At 38.2% G+C, this 22,207-nt stretch overlaps 1 protein-coding gene across 2 annotated transcripts; it reads right to left on the bottom strand.

Annotated features, from left to right (window-relative positions):
- Window positions 1-16,096: 16,096 nt before the first annotated feature.
- On the bottom strand, window positions 16,097-21,340 carry LOC122302494. 2 transcript variants are annotated; one of them, XM_043113787.1, is made up of 4 exons: window positions 20,300-21,340; window positions 20,080-20,087; window positions 19,365-19,368; window positions 16,097-18,098 (listed from the first exon to the last, which is right to left on the bottom strand). In XM_043113787.1, exons 1-4 carry the CDS (start codon window positions 20,402-20,404, stop codon window positions 16,137-16,139), a joined length of 2,079 nt encoding a protein of 692 aa, XP_042969721.1. In that variant the 5' UTR covers window positions 20,405-21,340; the 3' UTR covers window positions 16,097-16,136. The 2 variants fall into 2 exon arrangements, with proteins under 2 accessions (XP_042969721.1, XP_042969730.1); XM_043113796.1 differs by lacking the exons at window positions 19,365-19,368; window positions 20,080-20,087 and having other exon boundaries at window positions 20,180-20,305.
- Between the last annotated feature and the right edge of the window lie 867 nt (window positions 21,341-22,207).

Here is a 22,207-nt window from a genome sequence, read left to right as displayed (position 1 = left end):
CTCTCCAGCATGTTTGCTAATTTCTTTTGGGGGTTGAGGACCAGAAAAAGAAAAGACATTGGCGGGCCTGGAATAAATTGTGTGTCCCGTGTGATGAGGGAGGTGTGGGTGTTAGGGACCTTGATGAGGTCCAACAGGCCATGTTTTTAAAGTTCGGTTGGCAGCTTTTGACATAGGATTCTCTTTGGGTTAAATTCTTCCATGCTAAATATGTGAAGAATAGCCATGTTTCTCTGATGCAGGAGGGGCGATTTGGTTCTCAGTTTTGGATGAATGTCCTTCATGGTATCCCGTTGCTTCTTCAAAAGTCTCAATGGAAAGTGCGGCAAGGAAATGTCTCTTTGTGGTATGATAAATTTATGGAAGATGGCCCCCTTTGCTCAAGGGTGAATCTCATCACGGAGCCACTTATTCGCGTGCAAGATTTGGTGGTTCGGAATTGTTGGGATGTGGAAAAAACTTAATGATGTTGTCGGTCCTCAGCTGGCAGGTGAGGTGATGGCTTCGGTAGGTGGGTTTAAGAATAAAGAGGATATGTTAATTTGGTTCCCGGATAAACATGGTCAGTTTTCTACCAGATCGGCTTGGGATATTATCCGTGTCAAATTCCCAAAAATGGACAATGCGGATTGGATATGGAACAATTTGTTGCCTGGCAAAATTTCTATTTCTATGTGGAAAGCTTATTTTAATTGTCTTAGTGTGGATGAGCAAGTTCGTAAGCTTGGTATTCCTATCGTCTCTTGTTGCAATTGCTGTGAAACTCGTCATTGTGAAGATCTGAATCATGTTTTGGGGAGTGGAGATTTCGCTAATGCACTTTGGAGGAAAGTTTCTGCTGAAATGGGGTTCCCTTTTGTGGCTATTCAAGGTTGGAAGGAACGTAGTGCTGTGTGGTTCCGCCGTGCTTCTCATCAATCCCAAGTTGGGATCCTTACTGGTTTACTTCCGTCCGTTGTTGTGTGGAGATTGTGGCAACATCGTTGTAAGGCTAGAATGGAAGATAGGAGAGAATCGGTGAATGAAGTTTGGCACTCTATTAAATTCTGCTTGTATGCGGTGATGGAGAACATCTCTAAAATTACAAAGCTCAGTTCAGGGGATGCGAAGATACTTGCGCGGCTGGAGATCCCTCCGATTTTTTCAAAACCAAAAAATGAAAGGGTAGTGAGGTGGGCCAAACTGTCTCAAGGTTGTGTTAAACTGAATGTGGATGGGAGTAGTCTCGAGAATCTGGGAAGTAGTGGTGGTGGTGGTGTGCTTCGTGATAGGGAGGGTAATCTTATTTTCGCTTTCTCCAAGCCTTTTGGGAATTGTACTAATACTGAGGCTGAACTTCGTGCCTTGTTGGAAGGGATATGTCTATGTAGAATTGCCTGCTGGAGGGAGGTGGATATTGATTGTGATTCTCATGTGGTTATTTCTTGGGTTAAATCCAAAAAATGCTCGCTTTGGTATTTATGGGATTTTTGGGACCAAATTGTTGATTACATTGAGGCGATGGATGTTGCGTGCAATCATTGCTTCAGAGAAGAAAATTCTGAGGCGGACGCTCTAGCTAAGGCTGGTGCACAAGGCGTGGACATGTTCTACTCAGATATTCAAAGTCTTCCTTGAGAGATTAGAGGCCTCACGAGACTTGACAAATTGGCAATTGCTTACATTCGAGCCTAGGTTGGTTGATGTTGCACGGCTCGGGCCCCCTCCAGGTATGTTTCTCTTTGCACTATGTCCTTTATTTTCTTACTCTTTGGTTGTGCAGGTTTTTTATAGGTTGCTGCATTTGGTTTTTATTTCTTTGAGTCATATGTATTGTGGTTGTGTTTACATGGTTTTTTGTTGGGAGGTATGGGTTTTGGTTTTTTTCTTTGTAACCCCCAGGCCTCGGGTTGTAATTACGGTATTCCTCCACCACAAGTGAGAGTTTATTAATAAAATTGGGACGAGATTGCTATGTGGGTGGCTTCCGGCTCTTCTTAAAAAATAAAAAATAAAAAAATAAAAAATAAAGAGATAATTACTTCCAATATTAGTACCTACAATATTTAACTTTCTCAATTTTAATACTTGAATTTAAACACTTGCAATAAGTACCCACTGTCAATCTCTCGCTAGAACTAGAAAATTAACAATGAGATTGACAAGTGACATTTGCATGCCACGTGTTAGCATTTGATTGGCTTTCGTGGATATTGAGGCCATATGTTAGGCAATTAAAAGCTGGCTGACACACAGTCTTATATTAGGTTTTTTTTACACGAGATTAACCAAAGTACCTAATTGCGAGTTTCTTAGAGTTTTAAGTATCAATTTTGTGAAAATTGAAAACTAAGATCTGGGATTGTAAAAATGTTAAAACTCATATCCTGATTTTGCATTTAACTCTAAAAGAAATGATAACGATATGGACACGGGTAGGCCTGCAACCCGATCCGCCAATGGCAGATTTGGGGCCAGTTCAACCAGACCCGCCAACCAGGCAGGGATAAACTGACCGACTCATCGAGTCAAAAACCGGACGGTTTTGTTTTTCAAATGGAAAAAATGAGGTTTCCCATCGGCAACAATGTCTTCTAAATTTTACTCTACAAGTTTCCATCAAACGAACAAAAGATTATCAACTCATAATCAATAAAGAGAGAGCGTAAATAAATTAATGAACAAAAAGAGAATTTTAAAGGATTGATGCAGCTAAAAAGAATACAAACTAAACACAATTGCGTGAACAATCCTAATATTCGAGTTTTTGAATTATATAGTGTGCGTACGAGAATTTGAAAGAAACCCTTGGAGAGATTAATTATTTTTTTTTTATTTTTTATAAAAATAGAAGGTAGAAGATACTTATAAAAAATATAGATGGTAGAAGATGTACATGCATGGTATTTGGAGTGGAGGAGGATGGTAATCCGAGTAGCTCTGGTAAAATGGAATTAGATCTATGTATATATAACAACCAAACAAACAAAAAGAAGGCAAGGAAACAAAACAAAACAAAATGAAGTTGCCTCTCTTCAAATCCCTCCTTTTCTTTAGCCTCAGATAGCTCCATTGTAGAATTAAAGAAAAAAAAATGATGAATTACTCCCAAAGACCCCAAAGATGTAAACAATCTCTTAAGAACATCAAGCTGGGTGCCCCCGTCTCTCGGAAGGATTGCCTTCTTTTTTGTAGTTTCATCTCCGAAAGATGGCAATTATCAAATAGACGATCCTTCTCTGACAAAAACTTTAGGGTAACTTCGAAACAATGGTTTAACAAGATGAAGAAATAGAAGATGAGAGAATGGAATAAAATAGTAAAAGGAGGCCGAAGTACTATCGGTCTTTGGCTTGCTCCATAGATCCAAAACCAAATCATGCCGAAGGGGAATAGAGCACGAACGACAAGGAGAATACAGGGGTAGGGGCTAGGTTTGATATAGAAGTGAGAGAAATTTAAAAACGAGTTTTAATAGATGGATTTCAAATGATGGCTTGAATTCATCTAGTCCGACCATGTCGAAACCAATTTTCACGTCAACCCGATTTTATCGGGTTGGATTCACTCAAGTCGTACGGGTTGATCGGCCCATCGGGCTTCTTGCATAGGCCTAGACACGGGTACTAATTTCACACTGGCCTCCTTACATGATCAATTCACGGGCACTGTTCATGTGAGAGGGATCCATGTTGACCACCCAAAGTACATGTGTCTTAATCATTATTGTAATAGAAATTAAGGATCAAATAGCTATTGAATCAGTAATGCTAAAAATAATTATTGAAACTGTGCTGAAATTCATATAACATTTGATTTTGAACTTTTTGGAAAATACTTCTATCTCAAATGGTTCAGCTATGGAACATGAAAAGACGAATACTGAATCGTTTAAAGAAGTAATATTTCTTGCAGGTACAGTGAAATCAAAAGGGAGAGAGATAAGGGCATTCCATGTTGTTATTTACCTCTATTTTGGTCTGTTCGAAAGCAGAAAAATTGGCCTAACTGTTTTCGTATGCTATAGAAGGAATTTAAAAAAATAAATAAAAAAAATTAAAAAAAAATTAAAATTTAAAAATTAAAAATTAAAAAAAAAAGAAGAAGAAAGAAAGAAAGAAAGAAAAGAAAAGAAAAGATTGAAATCAAAATAGAATAAAGGTAAAAAACCTTCTTCTCTTTTATTTTTCTTTTTGGGAAAACACTACTCCCACTGAGATGTCCACCGACTTCTTGTACTGATTTAATTTTTTTTTCTAATTATTATTATTTTTCTTAATTATTAAAGAAATATTTTTTAATAAATTTATATTTTTAAAAATAATCTTAAAAAAAAAAACTTTACAGGTTCAGTGGCCAAGATGTAGCATCATCCTTTTTCTTTTAGACTGACTGACTTAAGTTGTGTTTGGGTAGTAAGGTGATCTCAGATACTCCGTGAATAGTTGCGATATTCCTTATTTCCTTGTGTTTTTAAATATTTATTTTACTAATTATTCTTATTGGCTCTTTCATTTTAAATTGGTTATTATTATTTTGGCTATAGTATTTTATCGTTATCGCTGCCTAAGTTGGATAATTTATTTTAATGTGTATTTTCTTGCTATTATTTATTGTCCATTATTTATTAGTCATTTATTTCAAATTATTTTTATTGTTGATTTTAATATTTTATTTTATTATGATTAAGTTGTTGTGCTTTTTAGTTAAATCTGTGTTTAAATTCTTACTGTTAGATTAGAATGAGAACCCTAGAATGAAGGGCCTAGATTAAATATCCAAACCCTGCCCTTTTCGCCCACTTTCCCACTCTCTCCTCCCTCTCCCTCAGCTCATGCGTGCAGCCCTTACCGGTAGCCCCCTCCCCCTTGCACAGCCCAACTACGCCACGACCCAACAGGATCGTTGCCACCCATCAGCACAACTCACGCTGGCGACCTCCTCCATGCCAATCTCCACCCCTTCAAACCTCTCTCCTCCTGCGGTAGACAGCCCGAAACGCATGAGTTTCTCTCCCTCTCACCTGTGGCGTCACTAACCATTGCACCAACTTCCCCTCACGTCGGCGAGTACCTCCAGCCCGTATCCAGCCCCTCACTATAGCTCCCTCTCCCTCACACGAGCTCAACCCGAAATGGGTTTCTCCCTATCACACGGCCTTAGTGTACCCGTGAGCTAGCCCCACCACTACACCGGACCACCCAAGACCTCCCTCTTCCCTCACATATTCCGTACTGGCCTAGAATTGCCAGTACGGGATCTCGAGATCCACCACCATGCGCATCCATCCATGGCCTCTAGCTGCCACCACTAGCTCCACCAACTTCCCTAAGCTCTCCATGCCCAGCCATGACCTCCCCTTAGCTCCTCCTCCATTTCCATGTCTTAAGACCCATGGCCAGCACTTAGAAACCATAGCTTCACTACTGCTCTGCCACTTTTGGCGTCACTTGTAAACTAGCACACCCTTGATCTTCCAGATTTGACTGTCCGCGTTGTAAGTAATCTTCCAATAAACCTGTTTGAGATTTTAATAATATTTGTACACTAACTTTGTTTCTGAAATCTGGTTGGTTAGGCTAGGCCTTGGAGCCCAGTGGATTGTCGGGAAAAATAATCATGGTTAAGGATGGTTTGGGCCTTGGGTCAGAAAAGGAAGATAGGAAAACACATGTAGTTTGGTTGTGAAACTATGGTGTGGTTGTTTGTAACGTGTATTGCCTAATGTGTTTCTTGCCATGTCATCCAATACACTGCTCATCATGCATCTATGCATTTTATGATATCGTTGCTTGAATGGTTTATTTAACTGTGCTGTGTTCTACCATGTGGTGTGATATGAAAATTGGGCTTTCAAGTGTTGGTGTTAACTTGTGGCTAGGTGCATATCACGACCCCAAACCAAGATGGGGCATTATTTTGGTGGAGCTTCTCTAGTCACTTGAGAGTGTAATAAATTAAGTGGCGTCCCTGAGTTGTCGCTAAGCGATAACTAGATTGAACGATATGGTAACACTTTCATACTGACTCCATGGCTCCTCTACTAGTGAGGGCTAGAGGATGCTTGGTCACGAACGATTTGGGTGGGAAACTGGATATCGTTTGTTACGAATTCACATGCACGGTCATTACCCATGGTATGAAAAAGAGATCCTGAGTGTGCGAATGGTCCCTAGGGGAGACCATGGTGCATGCATAATAAATGGATGTGTTTGGGCCAAATGGGTTTTTGGCGTGTGTTGGTAAATGTGTCATTTTTTGGAAAAATGGTAGATTTGATTCTTGCATGTCATACCATGTGGATGTGGACATGTTGATTGTATTAAATATGTTTTAATCTCTTGGATATTGTTTGGTTGCTTACTTGATAAGATTTCATGATCTCACTATGATATTCCTACCCTACATAACCGTAGACGTTGATGAAGATGAAGATTTTGAGCCTGAGGGACCGACTCTACTGGAGAAGTGACTTGCTGTTGTCGCTTGTTGGTCATGGGATTTTTTTCCCTTATGCTATGTATTTGCCTTTTATTTATTTTGTCGGATGACTGTATAACCTCTTTGAGGTTTTTTATTTCGTTGTATTTTTTTAAATTCTGGTACTTTGTTGGATGCCCTTTATTTCTCCGCTGCGATTATTATTAATGCACACTTAATTGCATGTTGCATACACTCTGAGTACTTGTTGTTGGGGTGTGTGACCCATGTAGTCATCATCTCAATGTCACGACTTCCACCTGTTTGCATGTGGGGCTCGAGGGGGTCACAATAGAGTGAAAAGTAATGAAAAAGTATTGAATAACACTAAATAGTAGTAAAAAATATGTGAAAAGTAATGATAAAATAATGAATAGTAATGAAATATTCTGAGCACCCAAACCTAATTATTAGAATTAAATCACCCCCAGTACCCCTAGAGATTGCTTCTTTACCTTTATCAAAATGAATGCAGAAGAGGACAACTACAAATACTCAGACGACTTTAACAAGTGTGGTTTATTATAATATATATATATATATATATTAAATAAGAATAATGATATTATTTCCTCTCATTTTAACCATTCATACATTTAATTTTCTTTTAAAAAATATTTTTTTGCGTACTATTAAAAAAGTTACTATTAATATATTGGTATTTTTTTTTTAAATATTTAAACATGTTTAAAAAATGTTTGAAATAAAAGCAAAATAAAATAAAAAAGTACTTGCACTAGTGCAATTTGCACTAGGGCACACCAAGTAGACAAATTGGAAGAACAAATTAGTACTACGTACCCTTCGAATAAAAGGGTTCATGAAATAGAAAAAACAAATTAAATTTAAGTCTTTTCTGTCTCTTTTATATTTGTATTTTTTTTTCCCTAATAAATCACACAGAGTGAGATGTTAAGAGGACCTTCTGAATGGTAAAGTTTAGAGGTCTAGCCGCATTATTTTATAAATAATTAAATTTATGATCACTTCTCATCTGCTTAACGTTTTAGATAAATGATAATTTCATATTTATATTTTTTAAATTGTATCCTTTATTAGGAAATACTGTTAATATAAAACAGTACCACGCAACCAATTTTTTATCCATCTTAATAATTTTTTTTTCTTAAGTAAGCGAGTAAACTTTATATTAAAGTAGAAAAGATTATACATAAGGAGGGGTGGGATTCCCCAACAAATACCCCAGAACAATAACAACAGTATAAAGAGAGGGTGGATAAAAAGAAGGAAAAAAAAGGGTTTTAGCGACCAACAGTACATAGTAGAAAGCACGGCATTGGGTGAGCTGATCTGCTGATTTGCATTTCCACGCTCCAGTGATGGTGCGTGGTAGTCACGTGCCGGTGGGATGGAGACTGGGCGGCACAGATCTGGAAGATCTGGGCGAGACGAATCTGCTGGAACAGTGCGTGTAGCCTTTGGAAGCGTCTTTGTGCGGCGGCGCTTGGGGAACATGCACTGAAACAAGCTGCGTCTAAGGGACACGAGCCGACCTTTTTGGTGCGACTCCGTGACGTCCCAGTAGATCGGAAGCTGTAGGATAGGGTGGTGGGACGCATGTAGGCAATTGGTGAATGGAGAGCAACAGATCTGGCCAAAACTGAACTGGTGGAGGGAGGGAGGAAAAGCACTACCTTGAAAGTGTACATACAGTGCTTAAATGGAAAGGGGAAGGAGAGGAAGGTGAGAGATGCAACTCCACCCTCCTCTCCGACTATGGCTCTCACGAAAATGAGATTATTCTAGAGAGAAGGCAGACGTTCTCTCTCTCTCTCTCTCTCTCTCTCTATCACACACACACATGAAAGTGGTCTCAAAGATTTATCCATCTTAATAATTAAATCTTAACCATTACGTTTAAATTGAAAATGTAAGTAATTTTAAATGAAATGATGGTGATGGCTGACATGCCAACACTGCAACAAATCATAACCTATCAAGAGGCAATGCGTGACCAAAATATATAGCTAAGCACATTAATTTTTTGTTAGGAAATTACTGTAACGCCCCGATCCTACAGGGGTCAGAGAGTTACTTCTTGTAACTTAAAACTTACATTTCATCACGATAATTACAGATTCCAAATTATAAAGTCACCAGAATACTACAAACTCTCTTAATAAAATATGTCAATCACATCTTCTATGAGTAATCCACAATGCTTAAATAATGATCTCACCCATGCTCCAAAATCTTGATCCATAGCAGAACTATTCAACATCATCTAAAAAATGTTATGGAGATAAGAGGTGAGTTATCAACAACTCAGTAAGCAAAAAACATATACCAGTGTGCAAATATGAGCATTTACAGAGTTCAAAATGTAGAATAAAATATTTTTACTTTCAGAATGCAGAATCAGAACATATTATCAAAAATATCAAAGCGAATGTTCAAAAATATTCTCATTCAAAATTCCTTTAGCATTGCATAGCTGACCATCATCATATCAGAACATTATATCACATTAGAGGCCATGTTTAACCCCCGTGGTAGGATTGTGCAAACCTCGGTAGCTAGCAGAGCAGAAATAGAATGTGTGCCCAGAGTGTGCACAAAGAAAAGACCACCAGAAAACCACTTTGTTTCTAAAGTGGATGCACCAGAAACAAAACAGTTGGTACCAACCCAAACAGAAGCTACTATTAGCACCTGTGGTAGGTTAAACATATCACCATCCATAAACCATATCTCGATTCAGAATGTCATGCCAAAAGTTTTCAGAAATCACATCATATCATATCAAAGTACAATACATTTTCAGAACATAATAGAATCAGATCACAAAAATATAATTTATGCACAAAATTTCACATTCGCTCTATTTTTCACAGTTTGGAAACAAAATGCCAAAAAATAAGCTCATGTTTACATCAGTCATAACAAAAATACTTTCCCTTTTACATAGAGTTCATGAGAAATGCTAAAACAAATAATTGAAGTTGTTTTTCATATTTCTTTTCAAAAACCCAAATATGCATATTTTAAAAGTCAAGCTCGTTTCATTTTCTTTTATGCAAAGTTTAGCATAGGAGCCTTTCGAAAATTTCCTTAACAATGCCGAATAAATATTAATCGTCACCTATAAAATAGTCACGTAATTCATGTAAATTTACAATCGATCACGTATTTCAATATTTAAGCCTAAGATACTAAAATAACCTATTTTAATTCCTCAAGAACCTAAATTCTCAAAATTCCTAAAATACCATCCTTTTTCAAAACCATCAATTATACACTTAATATACTTAACCTAATTCCAACTTAAACATCAGTTTATTTAAGAAATCAAAACCCAACCGATTTAAAAATGAAAGGTCGCTGAAATAAAAAGATTACCCAACCCAAAATGATTTAGAACCCGAACTCAACCCAAAAACATTTTACTTCAAAATAACTTAAGATAACACACTCAAAAATAAAAAGCAACCCAGTAGAAAAACAAGCCCATTGAAATAAATCCTTAAAACACCATGTTTTAAAACTGAGGGCAAAATTGTCATTTCATAGAAATTCACACTTCAAGAGAAACCTTACGGGAAAGTAACAAAAATTGTTTCTATTTTCAAAACTAGATTTAATATAAACTCACCTAAAGGTGTTTTAATAAAAAACTGAAACATGCATGGTTGAAGTTGAACTTTACAACACCACTTTCTGAAGTTAAAACCATAAAAGTTATAAAAACATGCGACCGAGATAAACTCACTAAGAGAAAAGAAAACTTGCGACTGATACTCGGAAATGGCATTGCGTAAATGTCGATGGCGTGGTTGGGAGCAACGGCAGCGCACGGAGGAGGACGATGAACCTGGGTGACACAACAGGTGGGTTCTGCGGTTGCCTAGGTGGTTACTGGCGAGAAATGGTGGCTGCCTAAGGAGGGAACACGGCTAGTTTTCTCTTAGAAAAAACTCTGTTTTTGGAGAGCAAAAATAGAGGTCACCTTTTCGATGATATCCAGCGGCTGCTACACAAGGTCCATGACTGGGCCTTGGCGGTGAGGTTAGGGTAGGTTTTAGGTTGTTCATGCTGGAAAATAATGGCTTGGGCTAGATAAAGGGTGGCTAAAATAGAGGCTCACAGTGACTGGTTTTTTGTTAAGGAGCCGCGTGTTGGGTGATCTATGGAGATAAAGGCTAGAACTTTAGGGCTCCAAAGCAGGAAGCTTGAGTTGCAGGTTACGAAATGGTAGAAGGTAGTTCGGGACTTGAGTTATGTCTTCAACGGTTCCTCAAACGACGTAGCTTCAGCAAAGCACCAAAGACTTAACAACGTCACTGGATTAATAAAGGGAAACGATGTAGCCTTATGTAGCAATTGTAATACGCCCCATTTAGTATAAAACGGTGTGCTTGGCATTAAGTCTAGAGTTGTTATACTAGGGAGTTTTAAGTAATTTCCTTTTTGGGAGTCAGTTAAGTTTCATGCCTGGATGAATCTCGCATTCATTCTGGAGCTTTTCATCTTGTAGCTGGATAATTTCTATGGAGGAATTGGGAACCTCGAATACCCCAAAACGTATGAACATTTGAGGTATTTTCATCAATATTCTACTGTTATTCTATTGTTCCTGCATGCTACTTCTTATATAATCTGGAAAATCAAGAGGAACGTTGGATCTTGCGGTAACTTGCTACAACCCCCCTCTTCATTTATTAGATCTTGCGGGTTGTGACATTGTGTTAGGAGTCCAGTGGTTAGAAACCTTGGGCCCTATCACTTGGGACTTTGCTAAGTTACTGATGAGTTTTGGGTTGGAAGGGAAGGCAATTGAATTAAAGGGGCTGAAACTAAACCCTTCGGTTGTAGAGGATAGTGAAAAGGTTTGCAAGGCCACTATGGCAAAAGGGAAGGGAATTCTCTTACAGACTATGTGTGTTGAGGAAAAAGAACACAGGAATGGGAATATGGCTGAAGCATTTTCAAAATTGTTAGACGAGTTTAAGGAGGTATTTGATGAACCTCAAGGGTTACCCCCACCCCGTTCCCATGATCACCAAATAGTCCTCAAGGAGGGTACTCAACCCGTGGCAATTGCACCATATCGATACCCGTATTACCGGAAAACAGAGATTGAGAAAATGGTGGCTAAGTTGTTGACATCTGGAGTGATTAGGCCTAGTTCTAGTCCTTTTTCTACCCCTGTTTTGCTGGTTCGTAAAGCCGATGGTAGTTGGCGGCTTTGTGTGGATTATAGGGCACTTAATAAGGAAACGGTGAAGGCAAAGTTTCCTATACCAGTGATAGATGAATTGCTGGATGAACTCTTTGGAGCGATGATCTTCTCTAAACTCGACCTACGGTCAGGATATCACCAAGTGAGAGTGGTGCCTAGTGACATTCCTAAAACGGCTTTTCGTACTCATGAGGGTCACTATGAGTTTTTGGTGATGCCTTTCGGACTCACCAATGCTCCAACCACATTCCAAGGGTTAATGAATGATGTATTCAAACCCTTTTTGAGGAAATTTATTCTTGTTTTTTTTACGACATCTTGGTCTATAGTAAATCTCAGGAAGAGCATGAGATCCATTTGAGAAAGGTTTTAACAGTGCTGAAACAACATTGCTTGTATGCAAAAAAATCCAAGTGTCGGTTTGCTGTAGAAGAAGTGGATTATTTGGGTCACATAATTTTTGGACAAGATGTTAAGGCAGATCTTTCAAAAATTCAATCAATGTTGGAGTGGCCAACCCCTAAGACAACTAAAGCCTTGAGAGGATTCTTGGGGTTGACGGGATATTATAAAAAATTTATAAAACATTACGGGCTATTAGCAGCCCCACTTACTCAGCTTTTGACAAAGAATGGGTTTGGGTGGACCCAAGAAGCAGAGCTGGCCTTTAATAAGTTAAAGGAAGAGGTGACAAGGCCACCCGTCCTTGCACTACTAGACTTTACCAGGCCCTTTACAGTGGAGTGTGATGCTAGCGGGAAGGGAATAGGTCCTGTCTTTATGCAATCGGGTCAGCCTATTTCCTTTTTTAGTAAGATGTTAAAGGGAAGAGCTTTATTACTCTCAACCTATGAGAAGGAGGTTTTGGCCATTGTGACAGCAGTACAAAAATGGAGACCCTACCTTTTAGGGCAGTCGTTCATCATTAAAACAGATCAACAAGCGCTGAAATTTCTGCTCGAGCAGAAAATCAGAATAGAAGTGCAACACAAATGTGTGAGTAAGCTTATAGGCTACGATTTTAAGATTGAGTACAAGAAAGGAAGGGAGGACGTTGTGGCTGATGCACTATCGAGAAAGGGGGATATTGACAATGAAGAGGTCGGGTTACTTGCCCAAATTTCATTTCCCACTTCAGATTGGGTGGAAGAGCTGAAACTGAGTTATAAAGATAATATAGAAGCTCTGAACTGTTGGAGAAATGGGTGAACCAGCAAGAGGTCCCTAAGGGGACAACAGTACAACAAGGGATAATCTTGAGGAAGGGCAGAATTTTCATAATGCCACATTCACTCTTCAAATTGAAGATTCTCCAGTTCATTCACACCGACCCTATGGCAAGTCACTCGGGGTACTTAAAAACCTATCAAAGGGCCAAAAGGGACTTCTATTGGCTAGGTATGAAGAAAGACATTAAGAGGTGGGTGAAAGAGTGTGAAATATGTCAAGCTTCGAAGTATGAGACACTGCCCCCAGTGGGTCTCCTACAACCTCTTCCCATACCTCAACAAGCTTGGGTCGATATTTCAATGGACTTTGTGGAGGGACTACCAAAGTCCAAGGGGTGCTCGGTAATTTTTGTTGTGGTGGACCGTTTCACTAAATACGGGCATTTCATGGCCCTCTCACATCCCTATACAGCTCAGGAGGTGGCCAAGGTATTGTTCGGGTCAGTTTTTAAACTGCATGGTTTTCCAAAAACCATCTTGTTCGACAGGGACTCGGTTTTCCTGAGTTCATTCTGGAAAGAGTTGTTTGCCCTCTAGGGTACCTCCCTCGACTATAGCTCGGCTTAGCATCCGCAAAGCGATGGTCAAACGGAAGTGGTAAATAAGGTGGTGGAAGGGTATTTGAGGTGTTATGCAGGGTCAAAACCTACTGGGTGGTATCAGTGGTTGCCACTAGCTGAATAGTGGTACAACAGTTCCTATCACAATTCAACTAAGCTAACCCCCTTTGAAGCTCTTTACGGTTACCCTCCCCCAAAGTTACTAGACTATATCCCTGGCACATTAAGCAATTTAACAGTCGACCAGCTACTACACAACAGAACACAGATTTTGAATCTCTTGAAAAATAATCTCACAGCAGCTCAAGCAAGAATGAAACACTATGCGGACAAAAAGAGAACCGAAAGACATTTTAGTGTGGGAGATTGGGTATACCTCCACCTTCAGCCGTACTGCCAGAAAACGATGGTGTTGCGCTGAAATATGAAGCTGGCTCCACGTTTCTATAGGCCGTTCAAAGTGCTTTAGAAGATTGGATCCGTGGCCTACAAGCTCGATTTACCCTTTCTTCTCAAATCCACCTGGTTTTCCATGTGTCCTGCTTGAAGAGGAAACTGGGTGATCGTATTCAACCATTGGCCACGCTCCCACCCACCAACAATGATGGCGAGGTGGTACGTGACCGACGCATGAGACAACATGAAGAAAGGGCTACAACTGAAGTTTTGATTAACTGGGTAGGGCTTTTAGAAGAGGATAACACTTGGGAAAATCTCTGGAAACTTAGGGCTTTGTATCCACACCTTGTGGGCAAGGTTTTCTAAGGGTGGGGGAATGTTAAGGAGCTGCGTGTTGGGTGATCTATGGAGATAAAGGCTGGAACTTTAGGGCTTAGAAGCAGGAAGTTTGAGTTGCAGGTTGCGAAATGGTAAAAGGTAGTTCGGGACTTGAGTTATGTCTTCAATGGTTCCTCAAACGACGTAGCTTCAGCAAAGCACCAAAGACTAAACGACGTCACTGGATTAATAAAGGGAAACGATGTAGCCTTATGTAGCAATTGTAATATGCCCCGTTTAGTATAAAACGGTGTGTTTGGCGTTAAGTCTAGAGTTGTTATACTAGGGAATTTTAAGTTATTTCCTTTTTGGGAGTCAGTTAAGTTTCATGCCTGGATGAATCTCGCATTCATTCTGGAGCTTTTCATCTTGAAGCTGGATAATTTCTATGGAGGAATTGGGGACCTCGAATACCCCAAAGCGTATGAACATTTGAGGTATTTTCATCAATATTCTACTGTTATTCTATTGTTCCTGCATGCTACTTCTTATATAAACTGGAAACTCAAGAGGAACGTTACATTTTTGTGAAGGAGTAAAGTAGCTCACGATGGGATCGTGGTGGTTAGGCTTGGGCAATGGCTTTCACACGGTGGTGGTGCAGTAGGCAAGCTAGTGGTGGCAGCGTACGTGGAGGAACTCCATAGTTGCTGGGCGTTTCTTGGATGTGGAGGCATGGGAAGGGGACGTGCGGGCTTTGAGGGTGGTGGTGGGCGACGTACATGGAGGGGCTGACATTCTTGTAGTTGCTCTAGGCTAGTGGCTTGGGAAATCTTTATGTGACTTGTGGCAAGGGATGCTGATGGGTGATAAGGGAGAGAAATAGAGTGGCAACCCTAGATTTGATGGGTGAGTTTCTACGTGGGATTTAAATAAAGAAAGCTGGTAAACCCTACAAAAGAAAACGTGCATGACGTGAAGACGTTAATGTCATGGAAACAAGAGTGGGAACGTGTTTGGTGTGGAGACTAGACTCCAATAAATGGTTCTCACGGGTTTGGGTCTTGGGCTTTTCAGAGTTTTGGGCCTAGGTTCAACCTCTAAAAAAAATCTAACTTGTTCAAAAATTAACTTAGCCCATAAAAGATTTTTAACTTAAAAATCAAATTTCAAGAAAATCATAATTAACTAAAATAGAGATTTTAAACCCATAGATTATTTAAAAAGAAAAAGAAAAAAAAATATTAAAAACTCAAATAGATTTTTCGTACATATAAAAAACATTTTAAAAATATCTTGGCACTGGAACAGGATGTTACATTCTCTGCAAGTGCAAGCAGTCACAACATATTGGCAAGGATAAAATAGTTAATATGTTAAAATAAGGTCCCCGTTAGATCTTGCACAGTAAAGACAAAGTACTCTTTATGAAGATCACACACCATCCTCAAACCCAGTAGCTTATAGCTTTTCCTTCTCTTCTTTTGTAAAGTGCTCTACCTTCCGTCTAATTCATTAATAGTAGAAACATGGAAGAAAAGATAATTTTTATGCTTTTCGGAAAAAATACTTTTTAAGCTAGCATCCAGATCAACGTGGCAAATCAGGCCGCCGGCTACCAGTACTTCTATATTATAAAAGTCATGCGTGCGTTCGTTATCCATGTAAGATAAAATTCTACAAGCTAGCCAGTTATTTCAAGGAAAGTTTATCATTATACATTCAATTACTGGTTGTTTTTTAATATCTAGGGTTGACCCAAAGTTCTAGTACTTCCATGACTATCCCCCCCATCTCTCACGTTCAGGCGAGTGCGCGAGTGCTAATAATATTGAAGACAACAATCTTATTAAATTCAACATTATATTACATTAACAAAGAAGTACATTACATGAAAACCTAATTAATAATGGAAAATACAGTCTGTATAATTGTTAGTCCAAGCAATAAGATAGCCGCCAAAACTGAAAGCTAAGCCCAAGGACTATTGAAATAATTGTGCCTTAATGTTGCCTTCCATTCATTCCAGTCTTCGGCGCAGTGCTTGTTCATATCAATGCCATTTTGAGCATATAAAGTACTGTGGGGATAGTCTAAATCAGTGACATGGCGACAAAGCTTGTTGAACATGCTGGAAGCAACTCCATCATCACCCAACAAATTTTTGATAATTTCATTTTGACGAAGTAATTCAACATCCTTTGGAGAGTTAATGAGATCATCCATGAAGCACGCATAGTGGGTAACATAATGATAATCAGTATCAATGTCTGGACTATATTGCTCATATGCATTTAGATTTCGTAAGAAAGTCTCAGTTTCATCTTCTATTGTCAAAGGCGAAATTTCCAATACCCCGTTGCTAAAATTTATGGAAAACGTTGTATGTTGCTTTGCCTTCTGGAATTTGACTCCACCCTCTTTAAGCTTTGTAGCATTATGTATTGACTTCATCATATTTTTTGTATCCGTAAATTTCTTTGCCTTTTTTAATTCGACTTCAGACTTTTTAAGCTCTCTTCCGTCAGGAATTGAGTTCCAATATGCAATCTTGTTCAGAAAAGGTAGGCGCATAAATTTCTCTACCATCTTGAATATGGTTGGGCAAAGTTTTTTCGTGTTATCTCCATTCCTATTTCGACGAAGTAGGTTCAAAAATTCCTTTGCCTTCTTCAGTTCAATTCCAGCCTCTTGAAATGCAATGGCATCGGGTATTGACACCCAGTCTTTATTCTCCACAAATTTTTTTCTAAATTCCTCTGCCATCTCGAATTCGACTCCAGCCTCTTGAAGTTGTGTTCCATACGGTATTGAGTTCCAGTCTTCAATCCTCTTCGGACTATATGGAAGCTTAGATTTCACTAAACTTATGGCAAAAGCTAATGATTTTTTCTTACGGCCCTTCTTCATATTTTCCATTTTTGCAAGTAAAGGACTTGCAACTCTACTTATCAGGCCAAACAAATTTTTAAATCTCTCTCCCTTCTTGAATTTGACTCTAACCTCTTGACATTTTTTGGCATGATGTAGTTCCATATCAAGTACTGAAAGCCTGATACTTGTATGTATCAGATCAAGTAGATGCTTAAAATTTGCATTCTTGAATTTGTCTTCAATCTGTAGATGCTCCCATATAATTTTTGCAAGTGGAGGAGTGATAGCTTGATTCTTAGTATCTTTGATTGAATAAGAAGCTGATCCATTGACATTCCATTGAAATGGTAATGAGCCATAGAAAAAACGAAGGGCAAGATCACCAAATCGTCTGATCTGGACACTCTGATCTATGGAGGTTGAGCTTTCAAAACAGGTAATTTCATTGTTCTGCTCAATCTTGATGGGGTGCTCTCCTAAATGTTTGGGTTGGTTGGGATGTGGTGTTTGGCTACTCTCAATCATCAAGAACAATTTAGTCAGAACCAAGAATGGAAGTTGATTTTCAAATAACAGTAGATCGCGAGCTATTTTAGGAAGCATCCAATCCAGTTGAAAGATTGGATCGTGATCATCCCTTAGACTCAACTCGTCCCACTTGCGGACCAGCTCAATGATGAAACAACCATCAAGTAGCATCATTTCTACAAACTCATCTTTGTTCTGGCTAATGCATTCTGCATAGCATTTACGGGCTCTCCCTTCTAGTACTCTCAAGACTTTAATGTATTCTTTCACACTGCAGTCATTTCTCCTTTCACGCATTTGCTTCAGATACTGCAATTTATGCTCTTCCATAAGCCCCTGGCCAACCTTGTCGTGGTCATTGTAAGGACCGATGGCAAGCAGCACGGGGTTTGTAAGTAACTGCTCGTGCACTTTAAATATGCAATGCTCTTCAGCATTAATTAAAGTCAAGCCATCTAGCTTTTCATCAATATGAGCAGAGAGAGCATCTCCGTCCATTATTTTGTAGAGAAATATTGCAAGTCTTTGTTCCTAATACGAAGCATACAAATTCTTATTAATATTTACAGATTTATGATAAAAATGCATAAGCTTTTTTTTTAAAACAAATGAAGAGTGCATGCCTCGTATATATCCTAGAGAAATAGTACAAGATCTGTGCCAATTATTTGCATACAAATTTCATTAATTTCTATGCAAGTTTCCATAAAAAATGACATGTATCTAAGACAAATATATATATATATATATACTCACACACTCAAAATACTATGAGCTGCTTCAAGTTGCCCAAGTCCCTATGTACTGAACTTTAAAGCTTAATGGCAAGTTTTTGGTGGGGTCAGAAGCAAGATGAAAGAAAATTGAGTTGGATTAGTTGGAAGAGGATGTGTGAGTCAAAGATGGAAGGAGGTATGGGGTTTAGAAGTATTCAAATATTTAATAAGGCCCTACTAGCAAAGCAAGGGTAGAGGATTATGCATGAAGAATCTTCCCTTTTACAGAAGATTTTTAAAGCAAGATACTTTCCAACATCTAGTTTTTTTGACTCAAGATTGGGTGTGAATCCTTCTTATGTATGGAGAGGCATTTGGGATACTAAGAACAGTTTGCTAAAAGGGTGTAGATGGAGGGTTGGCAATGGTTTATCCATTAATATTTGGTCTGATTATTGGTTACCAAAACAAAAGTTGCTATCCATGGTGGTTGATATTCCTCCTGAAGCAGGGTTACAGAAAGTTTCTTCCCTGATGATGCCAGAACAGAATAGCTGGGATGTTGAGAGGGTGAGAAGTGTCTTGCCACCAAGAGAAGCTGCTGAAGTGTTATGTATTCGATTGCCCATGGATAATATACCTGATATGCTTATATGGGAGCATGAGACAAGTGGGATTTTCAGTGTTAAAAGTGCATATGAATTTTTCAAAACCATTGAGCATAATGGAGATGTGGCTGAAAGTTCAAGAGTAGAAGATGAAAAACTATTATGGAAGCATTTATGGAAGATGCATGTTCCTCAAAGAGTTAAGGTTTTTGCATGGAGAATGTGTAAGAACATTCTTCCAACCTTTCAAAACCTGAAGATTCGAAAAGTGATACAAGAAGCTACTTGTTACTGCTGCCAAACAGAAGAAGAAGATCTGCTTCATGCACTGATTTATTGTCCTGCTGTTGTTGATTGTTGGTCACAGGTATTCCCTTCTCTAATTCAAGTAACTGAAAGGAAGCAAATTATAGAATTAGTCACTGTTGTAATCAGGAGAAGAAGACTAGGAGAGTTAGAGAAGTTTTTCCTACTTGCATGGGGACTTTGGTATAGAAGGAATCAGAGTCTATATGAGGGAAACATTCTATCAATTCAGCAAGTGATGGAGCATGCTTTTACTTTATACCAGGAACATAAAGCACCAGTAGAGGCCACGAAGATCAAGCAAAATTATAAGTGTCAATGGCAGCCTCCTCCAGAAGGTGTCTTGAAGTTAAACATTGATGGTGCTCTTTTTAGTGATCAATGTAAAGCTCGTATAGGGGCTGTGTTGCGTGACAAGGAAGGGAAGGTTATATTTGCAGCAAGCAAATCTGAACCTGCTATAGCTGATCCTATGGAAATTGAACTTCTTGCTATGTTAAGGGGTTTGCAATTATGTGTGTCCCTTGGCATTACATCTCTTCAAGTGGAATCAGATTCTTTGTTAGCAGTTCAAGAGTTGGAGAAGGAAGGGTATTCTACTACCTTATGGGGTGGACTGATTCAGGAGGTTAAATCTTTGCTTCAAAGGTATCCAAATTGGTCCATTCAACATAAGGGAAGAGAAGCTAATGGAGTTGCTCATTGCTTGGCTCGGTTTGCATGGAATTTAGATGACATTTGTATTTGGTGGAACTCAATTCCAGATTGTATTTCCCAAGCTATTTGGGTTGATTCATCTTTGTAATGCTTGAGTTTGATGAATAAAAGTTATACTTTCCTATCAAAAAAAAAAAAAAAAATACTGTGAATTGATAAGAAAAATTAATAATAATTAACTAAGAATCTAGTAATAACTATTGAAACTGTAAAATCCATATACCAATTGATCTTAGTTATAACTTTTTAAAATACTTCTACATACCTTGGAGTCCTCAAATAGTTAAGCTTTAGCACCTCAGAAGATGAAAAGAACCATTTGAAAATTATTCCACCCCAATTAAAGTGAATATTGAAAAGTAAACAGTTCAGCTTTAGCACCTCATCGCGGTAAATCACTTGCTGCAGATTGCTTCTCCTGCTCTCTGAAAAAAATGCTTGAGATGAGAGTTTCCAATATGCAGATAATTATATATATTGAAGGAAACATTGACTTAGGAGGGTGGACTAGATTAGCTAGCAAAATGTTATAAATGTTTAAAAAAAAAATGGTTACAAATCAAGATACAAAGTTAAAAATAAAATAAACCAATTACAAATGTATTTCGTAGAAAAATAAAATCTCGATAAAATCTTAGAGTAATCGATAAAGGAGACATCTCCAGTCTCCTCAACATCATCTTCAGCAAGTCCAAAACATAAAAAAGGAGTCATTAATAAAGCTTAACCAAAGTCTCACTCCTAAAACTAAGCCAAATTCACAATTGAGTGAAGTTTTCCAATAGGCACAAGATTCCTATTTTTACTTTTGTGAAGATTTTTTAAAACTTTGGAAGAAGATAAGGTAAAAAATAAAAATGTAACAAAAATCAACTCACCAACAGTATTCATAAAATAGTAAAATCTGAATAAAACAATACTGATGACCAATACAAGCAGGTCATGATGAGTATTTAATTTATTTCAGGTCCACACATGAAGAGTCTACATCAATAATAGTTCATGCATGATGGTGATGATGATGATCTAGACCCTCATGCATCATGTGATGCATGCATTGTTGTTGGAAGATGAGAAATATTAATACCCCTATGCCCACTTTTCTATAATTTTGAATTAATGCTATTGTCATTTCTTTTAGGATTATTGACACAATCTCAAAATATATAGGAAACTATATAGCATAAAAAAAACGCTTTAAGGAAACGTGCCACGTTCCTCGAAATTGCCTTCTTGGGATCTTCTTCGGTTTCAGGGCCTAGGGCTTGCCAATGGCAGTGCCCCCACCCCCCATGGTGTCTCTGACATTTTCTAGGGGCATCTGATAATGGTGTTTTGGTCAAACCAACACACGCGCAAGTGATAGTGAAGCAGGATTCGTCTTCGTAAAAACTACCGATACGATATCCAGTTGATGTTAATGGTGAACTAGGGTTCATATTTACTAATTTGGAGATGACTAAGGCAGCCAAAGACTTTCATTTTGCTCTGGTATTAAAGTTTACTTGTATTCGTCCTCCAATAGAGAAAGTTTGTCATCATATAATCAAATCTTAGGGGCTATTGGAGATAGCCTTGATTAGCTTCATAGATGTCACCATGTACTTCTTCAGATGCATTCTGGACGCGATTTTGTGCATGCCTAGGTGCGAGAAGGTAGATTGATGGAAAGCTACGTGTTCTGTTTATTGAGAAGTATCACTGCCCCGATTGGTAGATTTTTTAGAAGAGAGACAACCCTACAAGTTGTGCTATACGCATGGACGGTGCACAAGTATGTGTTGAAATGGATGTCTCAAATGATCCCTTGCAAGACTTGTGGATTGGCACTCCTCAGAATCCTCAGCGTTTCTATCAAGTAATTGAATTTGAGAGAGTGAAACCCTGTATTTACGTGTATTTTTATTAAATGAGTGTTTTAATTAATTTAAATATTGGTTCTCTTATTTTAAATTTATCGGATTTCTCATTGGTTTATTTTTATGATTTTTAAGTTGTGAAATTTATTTTGATATGCTTTCTTATTATTAATTATTATTTTGTATTTAAATTTCACTTAAATTTAAATTAGTTTATTTTTGGGCTTTAAAATTATTGTGATGTTGGATTTTTACTATTAATTTATTTTAGCTAATCGTCGTGTTTAAATTATTTTACTCAACTTATTGTTTGAAGATTTCCTTCATTGGATCAATTTTGTGATCCAAGTTGTGAGGATTGGACCTCATTTCTTTCCCCTCACTTTTTCTTTTTTTCCTTCTATTTCTTTTTCCCTCTTCCTTTTCCCTCCCTT

This window comes from Carya illinoinensis, chromosome 1, assembly GCF_018687715.1.
Source record: "Carya illinoinensis cultivar Pawnee chromosome 1, C.illinoinensisPawnee_v1, whole genome shotgun sequence".
NCBI classification, from domain to species: domain Eukaryota; kingdom Viridiplantae; phylum Streptophyta; class Magnoliopsida; order Fagales; family Juglandaceae; genus Carya; species Carya illinoinensis.
The sequence above is the reverse complement of the archived record's forward strand: the minus strand, read 5'-3'. Positions and strand labels throughout refer to the sequence as shown.

What these genes read in the sequence shown, in the direction of transcription:
- LOC122302494 (XM_043113787.1), bottom strand. Translation starts at nt 20,404, where the DNA reads ATGTTTCCTTCAATATATATAATTATCTGCATATTGGAAACTCTCATC.